A 21,683-nucleotide genomic window follows, 5' to 3' on the forward strand; every position below is an offset into this window, starting at 1 on the left:
AACTCAATTATTATAACTTTTATTAAGTTATTTCAAAACCGGACTTAAGTTTCGAACTAACAGCTCTAAACTTCTGGGAAAGTCAATTATCGGGGTAAGATCCAGAATTTTTTTCTCGAAATCGTTAAGGCAGACGTACGAGTATAATGTCTACTGGCTTTACCAATGACAATTACATCGCGTGAAGTATAATACGGCTGGCAATGAACTTGAGAAGTAGACCGGGGGTGTGTCTTGCAAGTTGCAGGCGCCCAAGGTCAACCTACCGCATAGCATTGTATTACCCACATCGATTTATCGACCGGCGCGCGCCGACCTCTTGCCTCCCACTCCCTTCGGGGGGGTCCACGCCTCTTACCTCCCTATCCACCGTCTTCTTACGCCTGATGTAAGCTTGACGTTGATTATTGAAAGGTAAAACGCTTAGAGGCTACTTTTAATTCGGCTTAAACTATTGTTTCAGCTTTTAACGCAAATTAATTAGGTTAAAAAATTTTCCGCTGAAATTTTGAGCAGACTAAATTGTTTTTGTGTGAGATAATTAGGTTTACGCAATAGAAGCTAACTGATGTTTTGATCCTGAAATGCTTCAGTCCGGGGATTTTCTTTTAGGGCCGATTGTCACCTTTTCTTTTATATCGTTACTGTTGTGCTAAATTGGGAGAAAACGAGGAGTGTAGGCGAAACAGCCCTTAGTATTCAGCTGTCGATCCCTTTGCCGACCGTCCGCTTCCATAAACACACGGCTACTGTTTGTAAATGAATCTATTTGTTTGTAAATGCTGGTGGGTGTATAGCACAGGCTAAAGAACGCAATAGATGCCTGCCCTAGAATTAAGTTTGATTACGTAATCCCCGAAAGCCATCAAATAGAAAAGACACATCTGTCTGCGAAGATTAATCACTCAATCAGCGCTTAAAGTAAAATTGATCTAATTCAGTGTTCCAAATAATTACTTAAAACTTGTGAGACAATGTTGTTCGTAACGTTTCTTTTCAAATCATTATTAATTATTTGAAATAAATAGGCATTTTAAGGTATAAGCTTCGCTGTTAAGCTATTCAACACATCAGTTTGTGTTGCTGCACATATAAAATGATAAAATTACCGTTGAGATCAAAACGCCTTGTTTCACAGGTAGCTAAAAGTGTTTTGAGGAAAAAAATAACTTTTAATTCTAATGCGGAGTCTAAAATTCAAAGTCGTCTGCGATATCCGGCCAGAGATTAGGGTTGTGGCAGTCAGAAACCCATAAAACCGTAAGCCGGTTCGGTAGTTAACAACTGCTCGGGTATCTAACGTGTGTATAATTGAAGTTAACATCTTGCAATTATGGGGTACTGCGGCGAAAAGTGGTTACGAGGAACCCGTAATTGCCAAGATTTGCCTCGAGAATTGCTAATAATTACGGAGCAAACTTTTTGGGGTGGTAAAGGCTTTTATGAAAGCTCCCAGCAAATGTTAGTATGACATGTTAAATTCATATCACGATCTTTTGAGTTTTGTAGGCATTTAATGCTTCAAGTCACATAAAAGCTTTCACTCAAAAGGTATCATCAACACAATGTCTTTTCAGCCACTTATTGCTTTTATGAATTGTGATATCCACGATATATCACGTACTAATGCCCCCAATAGCTCGTGTTATGTAATTGATACAGTCCGGTATACGTATCAATCGGGGCCTTCATAAGTACCCGTCTCACGCGACTGCAAACACAGGTGTTAGTTCCGTTCGTATGTCGCAGCCGACTGCTTAATTAGCCTTTCAATTAACAGCCCAGCCTTTTTGCTAAGCTACTGTGTTGAACTAGCTGCTTGAATGACATTCAGACAATAAATCCAATAGCTTTTCAAAGGGGTACGAGCGTAAGAGACACATTTATGTCTTTTAATTTAAACTTAATTTAGATTAAAACATCGTTGCAAGTTTATTAACTGTTTGAAGTAGTGTTGTATTTTTTGCAATCGTTAATGAACAAGTCGATCATACATAACATACCGAATCATATCCGAGTTAGTCAATATAGCGTCAAGAATACAAAATATGCATGATAATATTGTAAGTATGGACCTAAACTTTAAAGGTGGTTCAAACACAATTTTGTAGAGTTTAAGCATTAGCAGTAGTGTGATATGGGTATTACATGCATAAATCAGTGACCCGACCATATTTAGCATAGTAATTGCTGAATGCGTCGAAACTTGGTTTTTGTGATATCACATTAATACTTAGTTGGGTACCAGGACCAGGTTACCAATTAGTGCAAGTTTTAATTACGTATGTACCTACTATTATTTACTTTGTTAACGCAAGAATTTAACATTTGAATATTATGTACCTACCTTTATACATAAGTACGTGATACGATAAAGTTATCAAAAAATGTTTTCTAATGTGTTACAATTCTTTAATCGTCAGAATTAAAGTAAGTAAAGTTGTTATCATCATTACTTTAAATACATAATAGATTTTCTTCAAACAAAGTTTGATTAAGTGAAGTGGAAAAGACGGACATGTCGTAAACAAAATGAAAACGAACTTGCCGGTAGAAGTAATGGCGAATCAGTAAACCTTCTACATATAAAGGAAACATAAAATCGAGTTAGAAGTTACGGTGATATCGTTATCGGTCACAGTTGGGACGTAAGTAGGGGCACTAAGGTTGTGAGAGAATTGACTATTCAGATACCTATTCGTAGTAGTAGCTTTTGGACATGCAACGGTTTTAACCAACAAATAGAATTTATTTTGTCATCTCTTCTACAAAACTTTATAAGTTTTGAAGTAACTAAGTAAATGTTAAATTAAGAATGTTATGCCAGTAGGCATAAGTATTTGTACCCATACCTTTGAATTTTGACCACGATTAATTCTTTTTAAATAAATTGAAAAGCCTCATATTGTATGGCGTGAGTTATAAAAAGGTGTAGTTAAAACTGTACTTCTTATCTGCGTGCGTTTTTAATGACGCTCTTATTGAGCCCATTTCAAAGACAAGCTCTAAATCTATATAAAATCCACACTCAGACAACAAAAAGAAGGGAAAATAAACCTCTTTAATAATTTTCAGCGAGTGCTGACCCCATAACAGATGTTCCTTTCAACATTCACAGCAACAACGATATCCACATTAAGTTGCTAGTCAATTTCCGCAGCGGTTCATACATAGATAATGGCTTTACGTGACCGCGGCGTTGCCGTGACTTATGCGACCGATTGAAGACGCCAGTTGAACTTTAAATTGCAGATACTGATTTCTGACTGTGCCTCGTGTGCTATATCTTTTCTTGAGGTTTATTAAGCCTTTGTTTGTCACCTGTCATCCGCTGTGCATTGGAGGGAAGTCGAACCTTAACTTCGAACTCCTCCTACGTTCTTCTGATTAATTTCGTTGCGGGTCCAATGACAGTTTAACTTTCCCCCGGGACAAACTTGACCTTTATTGTTTGGGTTTTTATTGGCGGTCAAGCTGTAGATCCTGGCTACACAGGAGTTGCAGCGGTGGTAACGAGAGTCCCGTTTGTGCCTCGTGTGGTGAACGTACACACAAGGGCCACAACTACATTGTGTTGTGCACTGACTGATTGGATGAAATCGTGACGTACGTACAGATGGCAGTATGTACCTAATTTAGACTTCACAAGTCTATCGGTGTAGATATTATCAGGACTATGTAGAGTGTTGTTTCAGAATTTTCAAATAACGAAATACTTACAATATCTCATTCATCAAATTTTTATGATGGTGTAGTGGAATTTTAACTTGGATTTCCCAATTTTTGTTTGAATTTTTACTAAGAATTTTAATACTTAATTGACATGAGGGTAGGTAAAACTGAAATTAATAATTTGAACAACTACAATAATTTTAATTAAAAATCTGCCATATGATGGGTCGATTAATAATTAAAATATAACACCACATGTCAACGCAAGGCTACCACTGGCACTGCTACTAACTAAAACATAGTGGTTAAATTTTATGGAGCCCCGAGGAAGCATAAATCCAAACTAGGAGGCGCCACGAGCGTGCGGCGGCGTGAAGTATTCATCATCGTTTGTGATTCCTGTTTAATTGCTTTATAGAAGAGATCACGGCAGAATTCATTGTCTTAATGCTAAAAACACTTGTTTAAAAGTAATTAGCCTGACTATATCAGTAGACACCTTGATATCTTCAGTTAGAATGAAAAATAAAAATTATACCTACTATGCGTCATATACTAAGTATGAATCTCTATCTTTGACAGCTTTGAACAGGTTAATTTGGTCACTCATCAGCACGCTACGTCATGAATAGCTGTTAAATCGTATAAACACCACGCCTTATTCATTTGCTACGCTAAATAATGCAATCGTAACGATATACACCATCATACATTTTTATCGAGGCATTTTATCTATTTTACCCGATAAGCCCATAGATTTATCATCTAAAATTAACGATAAGATTTTTATACGGGCTCATCCTAGCCCGGCTGACCAAAATAGGGCAAATATAAAAAATACCTAGTTACATAGTTATTTTACTTAAAACTGAAAACCTGAAATGACAGCAAAATTATCAACTTGCCTATGATACGGCGGATGTACCCACGATGTGGGAGTTGACTATTTATGAGCTGTGTCCTTCGTGAGGGTGAAATAATGGTAAATCAATAAGACGTTTTGCCTTTCAATGTCTTGACCTACAAAGCATTTGAAATGCTACATTAAATTTTACTTTCAAAGTCCATTTTCTTACTTTAATCCAAATAAATCTACGGTAGCAGAATTAGTGTTGATACATAGTATATAGGGTAACTAATTTGATTTGATTAGCTCTCATTAAATAAATTGAGAAACATTTACAAAATTGCAGTTGTTTAAAAGTTTATGAAAGTTGAAAACATTTCTTATAACTACTTATTTTGGTAAAGCACATGCTATAAACAGTAGCATGTCGTACCTACTACATTTTTCATGACTGTGACTAAAATAAATTAAATTCTCAAAAATGTCATCAGATCGCATTTGCAAATATCTTAACAAATGACTTTACATCACGCAAGCCTGTAGACAATTGATTTTTTTTTGTTTCCTACACACACAACGATATTTAACATTCTTTTACTTGATTGATTTATCACGTGCCATATTATGTCAGCATTCGGAACCTTTATTCGTCTATAAATCATTCATTAGTTGGCAAAAGCTGAGCTTCGTGCCGTGTGTTTGCTCTTGCCGTGGTTTATTTTGGAGAGTGAACCCGCTACGCTAGCGTTCAATTAGCACTGTTCTGAATTCGAAGCTTAAAAGTTGTCGGTGAGGCCGCGAAATGCAAAAGCTTGTATTCTAAAAATGGTTAAATACTCGTACATATTTTAAAACAGTATGGTGGACTCATTTATCCGCTTAATAAATAAAATAACGTATTATGGTAAGTTAGTATGTTTCATAGTATAAAATATTTACAGAATAACTTAACATTAAACTTGGATTCACGCGATAGATATATAAGGCATACCTAAATTGAAAATAAAATAAGTATCAAAATAAAGTATGAAACGAAAACATTTCATACCGCTATGATACACGTTTCATTACATTCGTAATTATTACCTGTCATAATAAAAGCAAAAAGAATTAAGAAAATGAGAAAATGCTTTCGCTCTCTGCCTAAGTCCTTTCTTAACTCAATATAAACTTTTCCAAAAGCCCTGCGACAAATATTTAAATTAAAAAAGTCACAAAAGAGAAATATCACCAAAACGGATTATCTGGACTTCTTAGGAAGGGACAATAGGTACTAAGTGAAAGTCAACACTGAAAAATCTGAATAATTGGCTCATGGAATTTTGTGAAATTTTTCGGTAGCTGACTTCACAATTAAATGATTTCGCTCTTATCTTGAATTTTAGGCATTTTTTTATTTAGCTTACATTAGCTGTGTTGACTTAAGAAAGTATCTCTGTGATCTAGTTGAATTACCTTTAAAAAAAATGTACCTACCTACCAACTTTTACTTATCCCAACTATCCCAACTTCCCAACTAATATTATAAATGCGAAAGTAACTCTGTCTGTCTGTCTGTCTGTTACGCTTTCCCGCTTAAACCTCGCAACCGATTTTGATGAAATTTAGCATAGAGATAGTTTGAGTCCCGGGAAAGAACATAGGATAGTTTTTATCCCGGTTTTTGAAACAGGGACGCGCGCGATAAAGTTTTTCTGTGACAGACAAAATTCCACGCGGGCGAAGCCGCGGGCGGAAAGCTAGTTTTATATTAATTCAAAGAGTAAATTAAATAATCTACATATTGATTATTAAGTACTGACTCGCGGTATTTGAACTGAATCTCATCTTAACTTAGCCAAGCCACTCAAGTTCTATGCATGCCGAATGATGTTATCAAATAGTTGACAAACGTTCTATGTAGTTCTAGACCGATGTTAATTCGGTAGTAGCTTTGGTATGGGGTTCAGTAGCGTCTGAACTCTAAAATAATTAACTGCAAGTTAACTTTTCAAGGCGAGAGTGAGTAGGCACTAGCAGAGCAGATATGTACCATCCTAGACTGCATCCCACTTAATATCAGGTGCGATTGTGGTCAAATACCTGCCTTGTTATGCATAAAAAAAAAGTCAACTGTTACTTAGCCGATACTCAAGTCATATGCATTCGACATCAAGTTATCAAGTAGACTACAAAAGTTCAAGTTAACTAGCTATCTCGACAATAGTTTCAGTATAACGGAGTGTGTTCAGTGGTGCCTGTTCCTGACTCGCGCTATGTGAGTTAATTTACAAGATGTCAACTGTTACTTAGTCGAGCAATATCTAACTTCTTTGAAACTGTAAGTTGACAAACGTTCTAGTTGCCGATGCTAATTTGGCAGAAGCTTCTGTTTAGAGTATATTCAGTAGCATCTGAACTCTAGACTATCTAACCGTAAATAAACTGGATGTCAACAGTTACTTAGCCGATTATTCGAGCAATGCTCAGTCCTATACATGCGATTACAAGTAGCTTTTAGTCAGTGATGCTAATCCAGCATTAACGTCTATAGTGTTTTCAGTTTCATCTGAAATAAACAAACATCTGATATCAACAGTTCCTACTTCCTTTGTATTGCAGTATTAATACCTATATACATTATGAACTTGACAAAAGTTCTTCGTAGCGATAATAATTTGACATATTAATTTCTGTATAACGGAGTATCGAAACTCTAAACTGACTCACCATAAGTTAACCAAATATCATCAGTTACTTAGCCAGCGATACCCAAGTCCAATGCAAGCGACATCAAGTTATCAAGTACCTACCTACCGACAAAAGTTCTACTTAACCATGCTAATCCGGCCATGGCGCTAATACGTATTATAACATAGTATTATTTGACTTGCCATAAGTTAACCAAATATCATCAGTTACCTTCTTAGCCAGCGATACCCAAGTCCAATGCAAGCGACATCAAGTTATCAAGTACCGACAAAAATTCTAGTTAACCATGCTAATCCGGCCGTGGCGCTAATACGTATTATAACATAGTATTATTTGACTTACCATAAGTTAACCAAATATCATCAGTTACTTAGCCAGCGATCCCAAGTCTAATGCAAGCGACATCAAGTTATCAAGTACCGACAAAAGTTCTAGTTAGCCATGCTAATCCGGCGAGCTCGTCCGTCTGCATACAGACTCCGTAAGTTAATTTTCTGGAGGCTGCCCCCGGGGACAGTGCGACCCGAGTCCCGACAAACGCTAGCCCATGCATGGTCTGAATTTATTTAGCTACCATTATAGTGCTAAGCGTATAGCTGGGACTATACTTAAAGTTTACAGCTAGACGTTTTAAAAGTAATGTAACGTAGCATCCTTGAAAGTTGCTTGAATGTTTTTCTTTTAAAGTTGCGGAAGAAAAACAAGAGCTGTAATTTAAGTAACCGGTAAAACTCAATTATAAAAATGAATATTTAAACTGAGCTTTTCTTTTGTTATGAAACATTTTTTCTATCAATTAACTTCATCAACTTTCATCGAAAATATTGATCATTCAATTTTTCATATGACATTAGAAATATACTCGTAGGTACGACACAATAAGAGGAACTCTACGTATTTCTAAAGCATAGCAACTACGGTAGGATTGACTTATCTATTAAAAGTACATACTTACCAATTATTTGTCAGTATTTTCATGCGTAGACTTACCTACAAAGATATTATATTTTGATTAATCAATTATAAAATATTCAAGTAGGTAAGCCAGTGTTATAAAACTGCGATTTATCACGTGACAAGGTAATTAGTGTAAATCGTCCACAGCTATCATTTCATCGTTAAGTTTTTCACCCCAGCAATATTATTCACGGCCGCTTCATAAAATTCCTCCCCATTATTTCTTTGGTCGATACGAAACGGTTCATTATTGTTTTGTTAATTATTTATTAATTGTTACCTCAGTGACGGAATTATGATTACGTTTTAATGACTTTTAGTCTCATTTAATCATGTTTGAAAACATGGTGGATCATTAGAGTCAGTAATACATTAGATCTCCTTTTATAATCATAAAATTGGTTAATATAATTATGAACAGCAACATAAGTTTGAAGAGCTACTATTTTACCTGCTGCGTTATTAAAATAAGTGTTGCCGTATCATAAAAACATTAGTTTCATAACATTCCGATCAAATTACAGTCATTTCACCTGACCGGGTCATCGTCTACTAAACTAGTTTCCTCGTTTTACCCCGACAAAGTTGTTGTAACTCCTCTGGGATAAGAACCTACGAATTCACGGTTATGAACATCAATCTGCTCTACTGTCGAGTCGGGGCTCACTTGCAAATAATGTAGGCGAAATGTGATGAGTTTTAGTTGGTTCTTAGTATTCATATAGAGTTGGTGAGACTACAAGTTAAATAGTTAAAGTAAATGGTTGTCAGGTAGGGAATATTTTTCTATCAAACTAAGGCCATGAAATAGTTGATATCGTGTTTTAGTCTCAAACAAAATATAGCAGAAGTAAATAAAGCTCATATTAAAGAAAAAAATAATTTTGTTCTTGGATTGTCACTTTTAAGATTATACAAAAGTACGTACTTTAATTATTTCAAATGCAAAATACCAATCAAAAGTTCGCTAAAGTCGCCTCACATAATAACAACAAAACATAAAATGTACATCAAACTCGATTACCACTGAAAAGCCTCGTTTGCGTTAAAGCATTTTAGCGTTGTTTTTCCGACGTGCACGCACGTTTCCTCCTCAGTGCACATAACAAGCCCTTTTAAATTCAAAGGAAAAAACACATTCCTTTTTCAGCGGGCGTAACTGTGAAAACTGAAACCGTTCGTTATGTGTCCCGGCGGACCCATCCCGATGCCCGATGAAATAATGATCACAACCCGAGCTGGTGGAAATCGCGACCTCTGCCACGTGAATTGATGATAACTTTCGACCCACAATCTGTTGAATGTGGTTGTGGGGCCAATATCTATTGTGAATAAACGGGCGCGTAAAGGATAGGTTGGCAAGAACTTAAACGCCGAATTCGAGTGGTTTTCCTTTGTTGAAAACCGTGACTATTTTCCTGGAAACACAAATATTTTGTTACATTTGTTCGATTTTATTTGTAATTTGTTTCTAAACGCTGCTTCACCTGCGTTAAATTACATTAGCCTTTTGATTATTTCTGCTCAAAACCTAAATGTAAGTATTTCACAAAACTTCCTTATATCAATTTAGACACAAATCTCGAGTCCATACTTTTGGCACCACAGGTATTGCAGAAAAGCGCATGTTGTATATTAAGGAGGGAATAGATATAAAATAAAAATACCAAATTCACAATAGCGCTCTGTGCTCGCTGAAAACCCGGTCATATACACGTTGCATTTGTGAAACCACAGAGAACAGCGTATTTCTATGTAAACTTTAAACATTTCAAGCTTTTGTATTTGCGTTAAAATCATATTGTATCGGAAAGAATTGAGGGCACTCTTTTGGAATGCGAATTGGCTATAGTCCTTTAGTAACAAATACTGGTTTTCAGAGTAATTTTTTAACTAGCTTACTTTAACCGTATAACTAACCGTAATTATGAGCAGTGATTTTTGTATGGAGTTTGACAGACTTTTGCCGTTTGTTAAAGTTAACGTAAGACGGTGCAACCCAGCCTTAATTTGTCACATCTTTGCAACACAATTATTGATATAGAGCGCTAAAATAATTTGTAGAATAAGACTGGCATTAGCTTTTGTTTAAATACCTAAATTATGTAAATTGGTTTGTCGAAATCAATCTGTCCATGGAATAATCAGCCTGCAGGCGAATAGATCTATACCTTTAACAGTATAGTAGGCTTACAAACAAAAACAACTCGCTCGTATTGGAAATATCAACATCTCTATTAATCCATCAAATATTGAACTAGCTCAAAGCATTACACAACCGATCCATCCTCACGACAGCGACGTTTGATTGTGACTGATTTACCATTTCCAAGCCGGTAAAACTGTTTATGTTTAAATCCTGGTAATGGATTCCAACAAAACATGGTTTGGTTCTGTCATTACTCGATCGATGGCACTTGCTACTTGAATCAAATTTGATTTGATGTAATTACATCGAAAATTAAAAAACGTCGATCGCTTAAAACAATAACCCTCCTTCTGGCGCAGTCGGGTAAAAATCTACGAGTAAAGTGATCATTTACAGCACTTACTGAAGGCATGAAAAGAAAACTTCGTCAAAACTTGAACGATGTAATACATATTATAGTAATAGACTTTTCTTAACGGCCGAAGTTTTGTAGAAGCTGAAAGCTTTTTCAGCTACAATATCATGAGCATACAGTTTTTACAAAACTACCTATTCTGTGCACGTGGAGGTCATTGCTACCAGCTTACAGTGATATCATATTCATAGAGTTCGAAAAGTCATTTCTGACTCCCCAACTCTAAAACCAAATTATTGCGACCATCATTTTTACCCAAGGTTTAATTTCATGGCACATTCCTCCAATATTCTTCCGATTAAATTCGCAGGCGGTTTTAACAATGTTCGCGTCCCATGGGATAGCTGGGGTGAGCGAGGATTAAATGTTAAAGTGTTAGCTGCCGTGAATTCCACTTTACACAGTTGCAATATACTTGTTTCACGACATTACATTAACGTTAAAATAAAACCAGTTGAATTTTCGGTTAAACAGCTTTAATTTTTTTACAATTATATTTCTGTCCTATGTCCTTCGAGTAGACAAGGGTTCATGTAGATCCAGGTTGTAAGGATTTCTTGGCATCAAATAAGAATGTGTACCTACTTATATTTTAGTTTGTATTTTAGATTTTCGTTGGTACAATAAGATCTTTACTTACAGTTGAATATTTTACAGTATTTTATTATATGAATAGAAAGAGCACATTCATCCACTTTAGAAAGCAAACAAAAGACCCATTTCTATTAGAATCTGTTTTACCAACATTCCAACCTTAATAACAACGCGTTGTTGTTTCTATTGTCTTTCGAATTTAGAGCAGGAACAATCCCTGTCTAGTTCATATCGCGAACACCCAACAGTTGGTCTAATATTGACAAACGCTGTGACATTTACTCAACTCTCAACTGTACAAAAAGAGCCCTGAAATGGTCAAACTTAGGATAAAATACACAGATAAATATTCCATGTTCAATAATATTAGGCACTTTCTCTTTTCTTTTTATTGGCAAATTATTAATATTTTTGAAAATATGGCGTTAATACAACCTGAAAACTTTACTATTATTGGTCATCTTACTCGTCTCGTAACTTTTTTGTCTAATTGAGTGACAGACCGATAATTAGATATAAGTAACTAGATTTACTTACTAGTAATTGAATGTGGATGGATCTAATTTATGGTTTTCTTTCTTTTTCAGGTACTGAAACACGTAACAAAAAGCAACTCTAACTGTGAAATTAGAAATGTGCTTCAATAAGAACCTCATTAAGCTGGCGGACTACTTCCGATTACAGTCAGTTATATCTCGTTAGTGACGTACGTGAAAAAAATCGAAATGATCTGCAACAGAAAAATTGTGTTCACAAAACTTTTGCTGTGCTTCTTCGTGTCTGGTGCCTGCGGCCGCTCGTGGGCCAACCACCATGACACCACGACGTCCACGACGCAAACCACGCCCACCACGAGCCCTGTCCCCAAGAACATTCACAGCGACCCCCTTATCGTTGAAACAAAGAGCGGCCTCGTCAAGGGTTACCCCAAAACAGTAATGGGACGTGAGGTTCACATATTCACAGGAATACCATTCGCCAAACCTCCACTAGGTCCACTCAGATTCCGTAAGCCCGTACCAATAGATCCGTGGCATGGCGTCCTTGAAGCCACCAGTATGCCTAACAGCTGTTATCAGGAAAGGTATGAGTACTTCCCTGGCTTCGAGGGTGAAGAAATGTGGAATCCTAACACAAACATATCGGAAGATTGCCTTTATCTAAATATATGGGTACCGCAACATTTGCGAGTCCGTCACCACCAGGACAAACCATTGACTGAAAAGCCTAAAGTGCCAATACTTGTGTGGATATACGGCGGAGGTTATATGAGCGGCACAGCGACACTTGACCTATATAAAGCGGACATTATGGCTTCTTCCAGTGATGTAATAGTTGCTTCCATGCAGTATAGGGTTGGTGCATTCGGATTTTTGTATCTAAATAAGTTTTTCTCATCGGGAAGCGAAGAAGCTCCTGGGAACATGGGTCTGTGGGATCAACAGTTGGCCATTCGTTGGATTAAGGATAATGCTCGCGCTTTTGGCGGTGATCCAGAATTGATAACGTTGTTTGGGGAGTCAGCCGGTGGGGGCAGCGTAAGTTTACACATGCTTTCACCAGAAATGAAAGGTCTGTTCAAGAGAGGAATATTACAGTCCGGAACTTTGAATGCTCCTTGGAGTTGGATGACAGGAGAGAGAGCTCAAGATATCGGCAAGGTTTTAGTGGACGATTGTAACTGTAACAGTTCTCTGTTAGCCGTTGACCCTAGCCTGGTTATGGACTGTATGCGCGGCGTGGACGCTAAGACCATTTCTGTACAACAATGGAACTCGTACACCGGTATATTAGGATTCCCGTCAGCGCCTACTGTCGACGGCGTGTTTTTGCCGAAGGACCCCGATACGATGATGAAGGAAGGCAATTTCCATAATACCGAAGTGCTTCTTGGAAGTAATCAAGACGAAGGTAAGTTTTTGTCGATCAAGTTAATGCGACTTCTTATTATAAAGTATATCGTACATGCCACCACAAATTGAATTACGTTGATGGACGTTGTCAACGTAACGCGATAAAGTTAACGCGTTTGGACCTTTTGAAAGTTTCGGAAAATATTTGCCGCGTGTACATCAATATTATATTGATGAAAAACTTTCGTCATATCTGGCTGTTGAATCTAGGGGGAGTGAAAGTTGACCGTGCCGTATCGTGTAATTCCCACTACGCATAAAGGCTTAGGGTTTATCAATATCGGTGAGAGTTCGAGGCCGCGTCTGGCCGTCTCTGCGCGGCGAGTGTCGCGCCTGCGCAAACTCGAAACACAACAATACCACGCCGCGGGGATAAGGGCAACCTCACATTTATTACTCATAAACTATCATTTCACGTTTATACCCTGAATAATTTACCCATTAGTATTGCTAGCTGTTTTCAAACTCTAGATAAATAAATCACCAGTTCGCCCAGATTGAAATCAAATATCATCTTGAAACATGACATCAAACAACCTGTTGTTTCTGCGAAACGTAAACAAACGCTTGATATAATTTAAATACAAACTCAACGTTGCTCAAATTCCTAGAAACGGTACAGAATAAATAGTAATATCAACATGAAACTACTACGACGTATAATCAAATCAGTGGGTAGCCTTACTCGTACTACCATGTACTACAGACTCGCCCACGTAGCTAGGTGCTCCCGGCACGCCCCCCGGAGTCCCGGCTGTTGCCACGCATCCCCCCACCCGGCGCACAATACATATGAGGGTAGTAGGATCCGTCCAAACCAGTATACCCTACCACTATCTACAGACACGCTTAGGACTTAGGGTACACACAGAAGACAATCTACAACTTCACGAGAGCTTCCACATTTGGTTTTGAAAACTAGATTAGTCAAAAATGACCACAAATAGTTAAAGTCTAACAAAATAATAGTATTCTCCAACTATCCTAATGGGGAACCAATCAATTCGTGTCTTCTTCAATTTGCGTATTGAAAAATCAAACATCTATTCACCGGTTCTTTCTTCTAGTCTGACTCTATTGTATTAAAACGTCTGCTATCAAAGCATTTATAAGCAAATAAAGCAAATCTTTGTCGAAGCAAAATTTCACTGAACATTTTTATCTTATGCTAGGAGATAGGGTAAACCGTATAGCTATTGCCCACTTAAGGATTTCAAACACTTTGAGATGAAAAATTAAAGAAAGTGTTTTAATTATCGACCATTTATGACTTTTTTCTTATAACTCAATAAACTGTTAAACATAATATTAACAGTTTTTAGTTAAAACTTACGTAACTTAAAAAATATTGAAATAAATTTAAAATCCTCCAAAAAGTACAGTCATTGCCCACTACTTACACTAATTGCCCACATCAAAGCACAGTAATTGCCCAGTATCTTAAAACAAAACAATCAATTCTAAAATGACAAAATAGGCTTTAAATAAGCTGATGTTGATGAGTCAGAATCGGTAAAGACAGAATCATCTACTTCAAAACAAAGATGACGCAAAAATTAGAATTTTATACGTAAATTTTAGCTGTTGGTTATTCTTCCCTAAAGTTTCTATTTCCTTACAATTAACATTTTCACTAGTAGATTTAACGTAGGATTTTCATTTTTTGTATTTGCGTTTGAATTTTTATCAATTTTTTCAAGCCAAACCATATTTTTCAGCAATTTATCTTGTAGATAAATTGTTGGATACATCTTGTACAGCTTCGATCGCTTTTTGCAAATTTTCTATGCTATATTGAACTTTTGGAGTCTTTGGCATACTGAAAATGAAACATAAAGCTAAGCGTCCACATGTCGGTATCGTACGCATCGGACGTATCGCATGCAACGGATCGTAGTATTATTTATATAGAAACTCATATAAGTGCGTCCACCTGTCCGCATCGTACGCATCGCACATCCGATACGATGTGTTTCGTACGATGCGTCCGTTGCGTACGATACCGACAAGTGGATGCTTAGCTTAAAAAGCCATTTCAATATTTATACCTGTAAATTGCAAAACAAGTCTAGCAATGAGCAACTTAAACACTGCTACTGCATGGTGGCAACACTCTAATAATAATTGCCCTGGGCAATAACTATACATTAACATATGGCAATAACTGAAATGATGGTGGGCAATAACTAAAAATATACAGATTTACGTGCAGTGATTACCCACCGTTAAAATGACCGTTAGAAATCAAATTTTATCAGTTATTTTCATTGATAATGGAGAAAACACTTATAATTTCATCATGACTATACACCATTAGTTGAATATTAAATAACTTGCAAAAAAAATGTAACCTCTAAGCAAGTAATTCCTTAGTAAAATTGTTAACGTCTTTACCTGTTTGAGTAACATTTTCACCCGTCTTGACAAAATCCGCCATAACTGTTTTTTTAGTGTTTCCTATTGTAAATTTTAAATCTACTGTACATTGATCTCGGAGCCATCTACTGAGTAAATTCAAATCTAACTAGAGTGATTCAAAGTCAGCACCTGACAATATTATTCTTAAAGCGGGCAATCACTACCAGTGGGCAATCACTCTCTGGTTTACCCTACCTAGATACAGTTTTCAAAGCTGCGGTAAAGGCTCGGAGTTCAAACTTTAAATTATTCATGCGAAAGTAGTTTAAAGCAAATATTTTGTGAGCGATATTGAAATTAAACGATAACATAGTTTGAGGATATCTGATGACAGGTATAATTACGTGATGAAAGGCATATTTATACTTCAGTCTCGAAATTTTGCCATAAAGCTAATTTATGTAAAAATCACCTTGTCCAAACCAGTGTTAAGAGAGATTGATCTTTAGACTATATTATGACCGTTTACTTAAAATATGTATTGTAAGTCAGTTTCTCGGGGGACACACATAGTGTAAAAACATCCTAGTTTTCATTAAGCCAATGCCTTTTCAACCTGATTCATTTTGAATTTTCTTATTCGGACAACCACACGATAAAAGAACATGTATATTCCTAAATGTAAAGAAAATACCTTTAATTTAAATTAATGGGACAGTGTACAATGTCCTATTACCCATTACGTTTGTAAAACAAAAAAGATTTTTTTTGTATCACTCACAGACACATACCTACATAAAATTCACGCGAAAAGTACGCACAAACGTGTTAATTTCCTTGAAAACAAGCTTAAATGTTTACTTACACATTATGTTATGTCATGCTGTTGAAATGATATACAAAGTTGCAGAGAGACACCTTGTTACATTCCGCGTCCCGGGGTTTCACTTTATTCCCTTTTTATGGTAGCGATGAGATGTACCTGTCTTATAAGGATCCTCAACATGAAAAGATTTTCCCGTTTCCCGTTTCCGACGAACAATTTTCCTCGCATTCGTTGGCTACCTGGGAATTTTTTGTTTAGATTCGTAAAAGTGAATTTAGACGAGTGTTCTTAACTTTTTCACTTTATTGGGGTTTTATTTATTCGGATTGTCACAGAGAAGCGTATGTAGGTCATTTTACAATTAGAAACACTCGTAGTTATGTGAAGAGTCCGACCATTTTATATTTATTTATTGTAAGGTTGATTTTGTCACAATTGACGACCAAACGAGCAAACTTATTTAATAAGAAATATTAATTTATTAATGCGTCTTACAATATGAGTAAGTATAGGTTTGTATTTACCATCGAAACATTTTCATAGCAACAATTTTCAAGTCGTGCATAAAATAAGTTTAAAACTTAACTAATGCATTTATTACCATGTACAGCAAAAACAGCAAAAAGCTTTTAAATTACAAATTAACTTTGCATTTTGTTGCGTTAAGACTTTATTATAACAGTACCTATTGCGATGTTTTAAACAAAATAATCCTTACATTATTTTGGATAACAAGAGATGTCTTTTCAAAAAACCACATAATCGTAACTTGGGAACTTTAACAAAGGCATGTATTTAAATGATATTTTTAAATTAGCAAAAACGGCAAATAAAAAAATCTAAATGGTCATCTATTTTAATGATTGATCCTCTTTCTTTGAGACATAAAATAAATGAAATCGATCGATATTTTAATCTCTTTTGAACTACGCAAAAAATTATTGAGATGTAAAAATTATATCTGATCGTTACTTGTTGGTCCTCAAAAATAAAAGAAATGAGCACCAAATATTCAATATTGTGATACTTTTTTAAATAATTCGATTTGTATATATTATTTTTTGTCTATACCAAATAATCTTCAAAATAATTATGTTATGGTACTTATTTTTATTAAGTTGTAGTCAAAGGATGGAAACTATTTAAAGGCACTTGATGTTCAAAGATTTATTTTTTATTAAAAAAGCATACTTAACACGTTCACACTGCGTTATCGGGTCGAATTGACCTTAGGTGCTGGATGCGTTAGTGCAGGATGGATATATTCGGTCTTTTCAGTAGTACGAAAGATAAATATTGTTTTGCAATTGTTTCGTCACAGTAAATATTTGGAAAAAAAAACTTATCAGGTCCTTGCGACCCGAGATGTCGCACTAAAAGTAAACAAATATCGTTTAGTGCTTTTATTGTGTCTAATCGACCCGTTGACAGATGACTTTATGGTCACTGATCACGGTCGAGATCGGTATACTAAGAGAAAATCAACCTTGCGATTTGAAAAAAAAATAAAGAGGTAAAAATTATGATGTCGGGTTCAGGGATGACAGAAGTAAGAAATTATTTTACATAGCGCCTCTAATCCCAAACTAAGCAAAGCTTGTAATTTAAACAAACATGGCAATGTACCATTCTGCTTGCTTATTGGCCGCTAAGCCCTTGGCCAACTCAGTAAACGACCAATGACGGACGATTGTCACTCAACCACAAAGTACCGCGTAAATTAAAAGATATTTTTTAATTAAAAATATTAACCAATAATATTTTTAATTAGATCAAATATATTTTAAAGTTTAGTTATACATAGATCGAAATGTATTTATTAGGTGATCAATATTAAAAGGCAAACTGTTAATTTGATGGTATAAAAATCATCAAATTAACAAAATTAAAGATCAATAACTAAAAAAGAGGATCAAATATTATTTTTGTTTACCAAATATTAAAAGAGTATGTTAAACATAAATATTATGTTACCTTAAATGAAGATCATTCATAATTTATCCGTAGATCAACTAATATAGACCCAATAATTAATATAAAGATAAAATATAATAAAAAACATCAATTATTTTTAAAAGTGCACATACAAAAAAGATCAATTAGTTTTTAGAGGATCAAATAATATTGTCCCTTTAACAAATCGATCGCGATTTTGAATCCAAATCATTTTATTGATCGAATTCAGTGATTCAAAAATATAAATTGTTCATTTGTATCAACTGTGAGATGTTTATTATCGTCCCATTTTCCCAACAAACAAAATAATATTACTTTCACGAGAAATCTTACTTATGAAAGCACAGAAAAAATAAGTAGCTCTTAAATCGTATAAATCAAAAGCTCTCGAGAATTGGTTATCATAAATCCCGTAGACATTGAAAACAGGGTTTGTTAGCATAAACAGTGAATTATACGATGTCACCGAACGATTTGTACGTCTCGTCTCACAGCCTACTTGACCTTGGCCTCGCTACACGAGCTTGCGAATGGTTCCGCACTTTGCCTGGGCCGCACTAAGGGCAGCTTTATAATTTTTCATGAAAAAATAAAAAGTATTTTATTATTGTTAAAAAATGTTATTGCTATTAACAAACGTCTAATATGAAGTGTCGTACGATATTGCTGCTTAAATTAGGATGACTTTAGCTATACTTCAGTTTCATAAAAGTCAGTGAATCAATAATTACGAGTGATCAAACATAATCTCTGTTCTCTTATTAGAATGAGACTTTTTAAGGCAAAGCACCAATTTATTATTTTCATTTTCTCACACAAGATATTCTCGCTAATTAATTAATTACTGAAACACTTAGCGGCAATCTAGCAATCAAATTCAATTACGTTAAAGCCATCACTATTAATTGTATGTCATGTTAATATTGTAATAGTGTAATTAACAGCGCAGCAATTATGTTGTCACAGCATTTAGTTACATACAATACAGGTAATATTATTATTATCGATTATAAACAACTTGATACATTACGTGACATAGGAGATCTATCTGGGTAATTGTAAAACGATAACATTTAATTGGATTAAGAAGGATGATGTGATTTATAAATTTTACATAAAATTCATAAGAGAAGTCATCGTGGAATCTTGGTCTATCTTAATTTCTGCTGTAAATTGTAAAAAAAGTTATTTTTATGCACTTTCAACTCACCCTACATAATTTAAGTCTGTCTCTGTACTGCAAGAGAGCTACACGAGTTGGCAGATAGTTCTAGGCTTTAATGTAGTAGTTAGTTTATTTTCTAGTAAGAATATGTGTAGCTTTTTCTTTTCCCAACAATGTTAAGCTGATTAATGATATGTTATAAATTGATTATGAAGTATTGGGTAGCAAAACAATGAAGTACCTCTTTGGTGATTTAGATTAATATTAAGTTTTCATTAACGGTAATTTTTTTTTAAATTTAATGAAATATTGACACCTGGTATTCTTTACATAATTATGTTTTATAGCCTGACCAGGAACATAAAAACCCTCGCCATGTTGCGGAAAACTAATGGTACTAATTTCTTTTAATGGCAACAGTAACTGAAAACTTCATTGACATGTCACCTTGCATGTCAGTCTATTGCTGTCAAAGTGTAAACAAACTTTATTTTAAATGTGCGCAATTGGTTTTATGAATTAAATTGCTAAAATATTTTTATAGTCGTGAAAGAAAAGTGGTTCACAATGTGTTAAAGTATTTGTCGAAGAGAAATACTAAGGGTTCGGACAATATTTTCATTGAATAATGTTTCCGACAAAGGTTGTCAAATTGACTGACATGTTTATCGTATAGTACAGTCCACTATGAAAATTAGCTGTGGTTTGTTTCAACTACCTATTTTGAATTTTTTTGTCACTTTCTAAGTGTTGAATTTTATGGGATTGGGAAAGAAGTACCGAGTTTGAAGCGTTCATGAGCAGACATTGCAGTTGAATATTCAAGTTCTGAATTTGATTATTGATGAATAATAAAATAAATCTACTAGCTCGATTGATGGTTTCATTTAATTTATTTAAATCAGGTTACCTATAATAATATTTTTTCGTTAATTTATGAAAATATCAAATTAGCCCGTAATCCTGAATCCTGATACATAAAGTTAGCCTATTAATTTAACACAGGTACGACTGTACTCAGTGTTGCACTATCAAATGCAATTGACGCGCCTCTATGCCAGGGTTTTTATGTTCCTGGTCAGGCTATACTACCTAAACATCTAGTACATAACTCCACTTTATAGCTTGAGGTAAAATGGGTAATTATCATCAATAATTTAGCCCACTTTGGACTGTTGAAATAATCCATTTATTTATTTAAAACGACTTTTCGGTTAAACAGACCACGTGTAGTCTGACCTCGTGCCGCCAACCGTCTAGAAAATAACTACGACAATTACTAGGTTTTACTCGCCGACCTGTTTGATTAGCATCAAATTTTTTGGACATTATAATAATGTGATTATTCTTAACTACTAATTGACCTTTCTGACCCTTTTTGAGGTTACACCATATAGACGTAGACGTTACCTAAGTAGGTAATCACAAAAAAGTGAAGTCCGGAATGAGACTTTTTCAGCGCAAGTTTTTCGGGAAATATTCGAAATTAATTTTAACAGCAGTATAACTCTTGAGTAAACAAATCAAATGAAATCTTCAAAGGGTCCTTACGCAAACCAAATCATCAAAAACCGCGGAAAAGTTTCACAAGAAGCCGTGGAAATGTAAAACATAAAAAATACAGCCTAAAAATTACGAGGAGTTTGGAAAAACACGAACAAGCAAACAATATTGTTGCCTCAAGTTATTTACCAACGAAAATATTATTATTTCATATTGCTAATTATTTTGACAGAACACTTTACTAACTGAAGTTATAATGAAACGAATGTTTCCTTTTCAGGAACCTACTTTTTGCTGTACGATTTCCTAGATTACTTTGAGAAGGATGGACCTAGTTTTCTTCAACGAGAAAAGTTTTTAGAGATCGTCGATACCATCTTCAAAGACTTTTCCAAGATTAAGAGGGAAGCTATTGTTTTTCAAGTAAGTATATTTTGTATCTTATTTATCTGTTTGAGTATTTTCTATAAATTGCAAGAATCAAGAAAAGTCCAAAAAATAAACATGCGAAAATTCAAAACACATTTTGATAGAATTATTTGTTTGTTTAGTTATAAAAGTACCTTTATACGAGTTACCTAAAGCACTACAGTAAATCCATATCAGAAGTTTAAAATATGCTTAGCCGTAGAAAAAT

At 35.1% G+C, this 21,683-nt stretch overlaps 1 protein-coding gene and 1 long non-coding RNA gene across 4 annotated transcripts in view; one reads left to right on the forward strand and one right to left on the reverse strand.

Moving 5' to 3' along the window:
* Window positions 1–15,251, reverse strand: part of LOC135073905 (uncharacterized) — a 328,784-nt gene extending 313,533 nt beyond the window's left edge. The window contains exon 1 of the long non-coding RNA XR_010257721.1: window positions 15,089–15,251. This is a non-coding gene — a long non-coding RNA (uncharacterized LOC135073905). The remainder of the gene's footprint in view (window positions 1–15,088) is intronic.
* The window catches only part of LOC135073882 (acetylcholinesterase-like), an 81,088-nt gene that overhangs the window by 42,738 nt on the left and 16,667 nt on the right, over window positions 1–21,683 (forward strand). For all 3 annotated transcript variants that reach the window (XM_063968112.1, XM_063968110.1, XM_063968113.1), the window contains exons 2-3: window positions 11,913–13,236; window positions 21,327–21,469. In XM_063968112.1, the coding sequence (XP_063824182.1) occupies window positions 12,051–13,236; window positions 21,327–21,469 (1,329 nt within the window). In that variant the 5' untranslated portion in view covers window positions 11,913–12,050. The remainder of the gene's footprint in view (window positions 1–11,912; window positions 13,237–21,326; window positions 21,470–21,683) is intronic.

The sequence above is a fragment of the Ostrinia nubilalis genome, chromosome 8 (assembly GCF_963855985.1).
Source record: "Ostrinia nubilalis chromosome 8, ilOstNubi1.1, whole genome shotgun sequence".
Classification (NCBI taxonomy): Eukaryota; Metazoa; Arthropoda; class Insecta; order Lepidoptera; family Crambidae; genus Ostrinia; species Ostrinia nubilalis.